Source organism: Rhinopithecus bieti, unplaced genomic scaffold (genome assembly GCF_001698545.2).
Source record: "Rhinopithecus bieti isolate Rb0 unplaced genomic scaffold, ASM169854v2 scaffold_34310, whole genome shotgun sequence".
NCBI classification, from domain to species: Eukaryota; Metazoa; Chordata; class Mammalia; order Primates; family Cercopithecidae; genus Rhinopithecus; species Rhinopithecus bieti.
This window is the reverse complement of record NW_016814622.1, coordinates 208,286-210,951: the sequence shown is the minus strand read 5'-3', so window position 1 is coordinate 210,951 and position 2,666 is coordinate 208,286. Positions and strand designations below refer to the sequence as shown.

The 2,666-nt window shown below is 50.1% G+C and overlaps 1 protein-coding gene across 1 annotated transcript in view; it reads right to left on the bottom strand.

Moving 5' to 3' along the window:
- Positions 1–2,666, bottom strand: part of TECPR2 (tectonin beta-propeller repeat containing 2) — a 135,489-nt gene that overhangs the window by 47,664 nt on the left and 85,159 nt on the right. Inside the window, exon 12 of the mRNA XM_017851491.1 lies at positions 1,405–1,639. Within this exon, the coding sequence (XP_017706980.1) occupies positions 1,405–1,639 (235 nt within the window). The remainder of the gene's footprint in view (positions 1–1,404; positions 1,640–2,666) is intronic.

Below are 2,666 nucleotides of genomic sequence, written 5' to 3'. Positions count from 1 at the left end.
CTCGGCCTCCCAAAGTGCTGGGATTACAGGCTTGAGCCACCGCGCCCGGCCACACTGAAATATCTTTTACTTAGAGGCCTTTTGAATAAGCAGAGATAGCTCAATTTTAATTCTGGGTTGGACTTTCAAACCTATTGTCTGGGCTTTTTTATTAGCACATTTATTCATATGTAAACATCATTATTACCTGTGTCTTCAAATGGATGTCACTGGGTTTATTTAGCCTATAATAAATTTATAAATAATATCAAAATAAATATGATTTTTTTTTTTTTTCGAGATGGAGTCTCGCTTTGTTGCCTAGGCTGGAGTGCAGTGGCACCATCTCGGCTCACTGCAAGCTCTGCCTCCCGGGTTCACGCCATTCTCCTGCCTCAGCCTCCCGAGTAGCTGGGACTACAGGCGCCCGCCACCTCGCCTGGCTAATTTTTTGTATTTTTAGTAGAGACAGGGTTTCACCATGTTAGCCAGGATGGTCTCGATCTCCTGACCTTGTGATCCGCTTGCCTCAGGCTCCCAAAGTGCTGGGATTACAGGCGTGAGCCACCGCGCCTGGCCAAGATCATTATTTACACAAAGACTTTTGCAAATTATTTCCTATGATGAAAAGTCCTTGATGTTTCTAATGTACTCAAACCAAGCAAAGTCTAATCCATCAAATAGAAAAAGTGAATACTATTGGTTGGGAGTGGTGGCTCCACCTGTAATCCCAGCACACTGGGAGGCAGAGCAGGCGGATTTCTCTCTCTCTCTCTCTCTCTTTTTTTTTTGACAGGGTCTAGCTCTGTTGCCCAGGTTGGAGTGTGGTGGTGTGATCTTGGCTGAAACCTTTGTCTCCTGGGCTCAAACCATTCTCCCACCTCAGCCTCCCAAGTACTTGGGAGCAATGGCGTGTGCCACCATGCCCAACTAATTTTTGTATTTTTGGTAGAGACAGGGTTTCACCATGTTGCCCAGGCTGGCTTTGAACTCCTGGAATCGAGTGATCTGCCTGCCTTGGCCTCTCAAATTGCTGAGATTACAGGCGTGAGCCACTGTGCCCAGTCTGGGTGGATTTCTTGAGCTCAGGAGTTTGAGACCAGTCTGGGCAACATGCCAAAACCCTGTCTCTACAAAAAAACTAGCCAGGAGTGGTGGCACATGCCTGTAGTCCCAGCTACCTGGGAGGCTGAGGTGGGAGAATCACCTGAGCCCAGGAAGTCAAGACTGCAGTGAGGCGTGACTGCACCACTGGACTTCCGCCTGGGTGACGGAAGGAGATCTTGTTTCAAAACAAACAAAAAACAAACAAAAAGTGGACATTTTAAATTTAATCTAGTATCTTTAAGGAAAAGAGAGAGGTAAGAAAAGGGAGCAGAAAAGGTCAGGGAGACCTCAGCACGCGGCCCAGAGTTGAACACCTACTTGCCACCAATGGTCATCATCTCCTTGGGGTGTCTTGGAAACAATGCCAGTTCTGAACCACAGGTTCCCATGGATGTCCAGGGCCCAGAGAGTCTGCTGATCCCCGAGCGTTATGCAGACGGGTTCTAAAGCTTGCCTTTCACTGAAAATGAGGAGAACAGGAGGGTCAGCACCCACAGGCAGAGTGCCCAGCGTGTCTGGACTGCGGACATCTAGGCTCTCCCAGCAGGCATGGCTGGGAGCAGAGATGTGACCCTGGAGCAGATCATCAAGTACCAGGGAAGGAAGTTTAAGTCTGAGTTAAATTACTGTGCAAGATACACGGTTCAAGTGGGTGGCAGCTTTTGAAAGACACACTGATGACCCAGAATGGCCGGGAACACTCTTCAGAGAGAAAATAACCTAAGAAAAAAGTGAGTAGGCACAAAAGGAATCCAAGGCCTCTGAGCGCCTTCATCTCTCTACTCCCTCCCTCACCAAGGGAGTGACTGTAAACTCCCCCGATGTGCCAGGCTATTCTGTGCAGCTGGACCTAGGCAGACACTGCCCTCTCTGCTGGAGACGCCCTCCCCCTCCTTCCATGTAGGGAAGTCCATCAGCTTCAAGGCTTAGCTGTGGGTCCACTCTGCATGCTGCCTTCCTAACCTCTGCATGGAGCTCATGGTTCCCTCAGTGCCGCACGCTCCTGTTTAGGGCCATCTGTGCTAATGGGTGTCCATTCACGCACGGGGCCCCCCATGAGACCTGCAACTGGTGAGAGCAGGGCCAGTCTCAGCCCTCTTGGCACACCCAGCCCCTAGCACCATTCTGGCTTTTTGTTGTTGTTGTAGCTTTTTTTGTTTGTGTGTTTTTTGTTTTTTGAGATGGAGTCTTGCTCTGTTGCCCAGGCTGGAATGCAATGGGGCGATCTCGGCTCTCTGCAACCCCCGCCTCCCGGGTTCAAGTGATTCTCCTGCCTCAGCCTCCTGAGTAGCTGGGATTACAGGGACATGTCATCATGCCTGGCTAATTTTTGTATTTTTAACAGAAACAAGGTTTCACTATGTTGGTCAGGCTGATCTTGAACTCCTGACCTCGTGATCCACTCTCCTTGGCCTCCCAAAGTGCTGGGATTACAGGCGTGAGCCACCACACCTGGACCATTCTGGTTCTTAATAGGTATTCACGGCCGGGCGCGGTGGCTCAAGCCTGTAATCCCAGCACTTTGGGAGGCCGAGACAGGCGGATCACGAGGTCAGGAGATTGAGACCATCCTGGCTAAC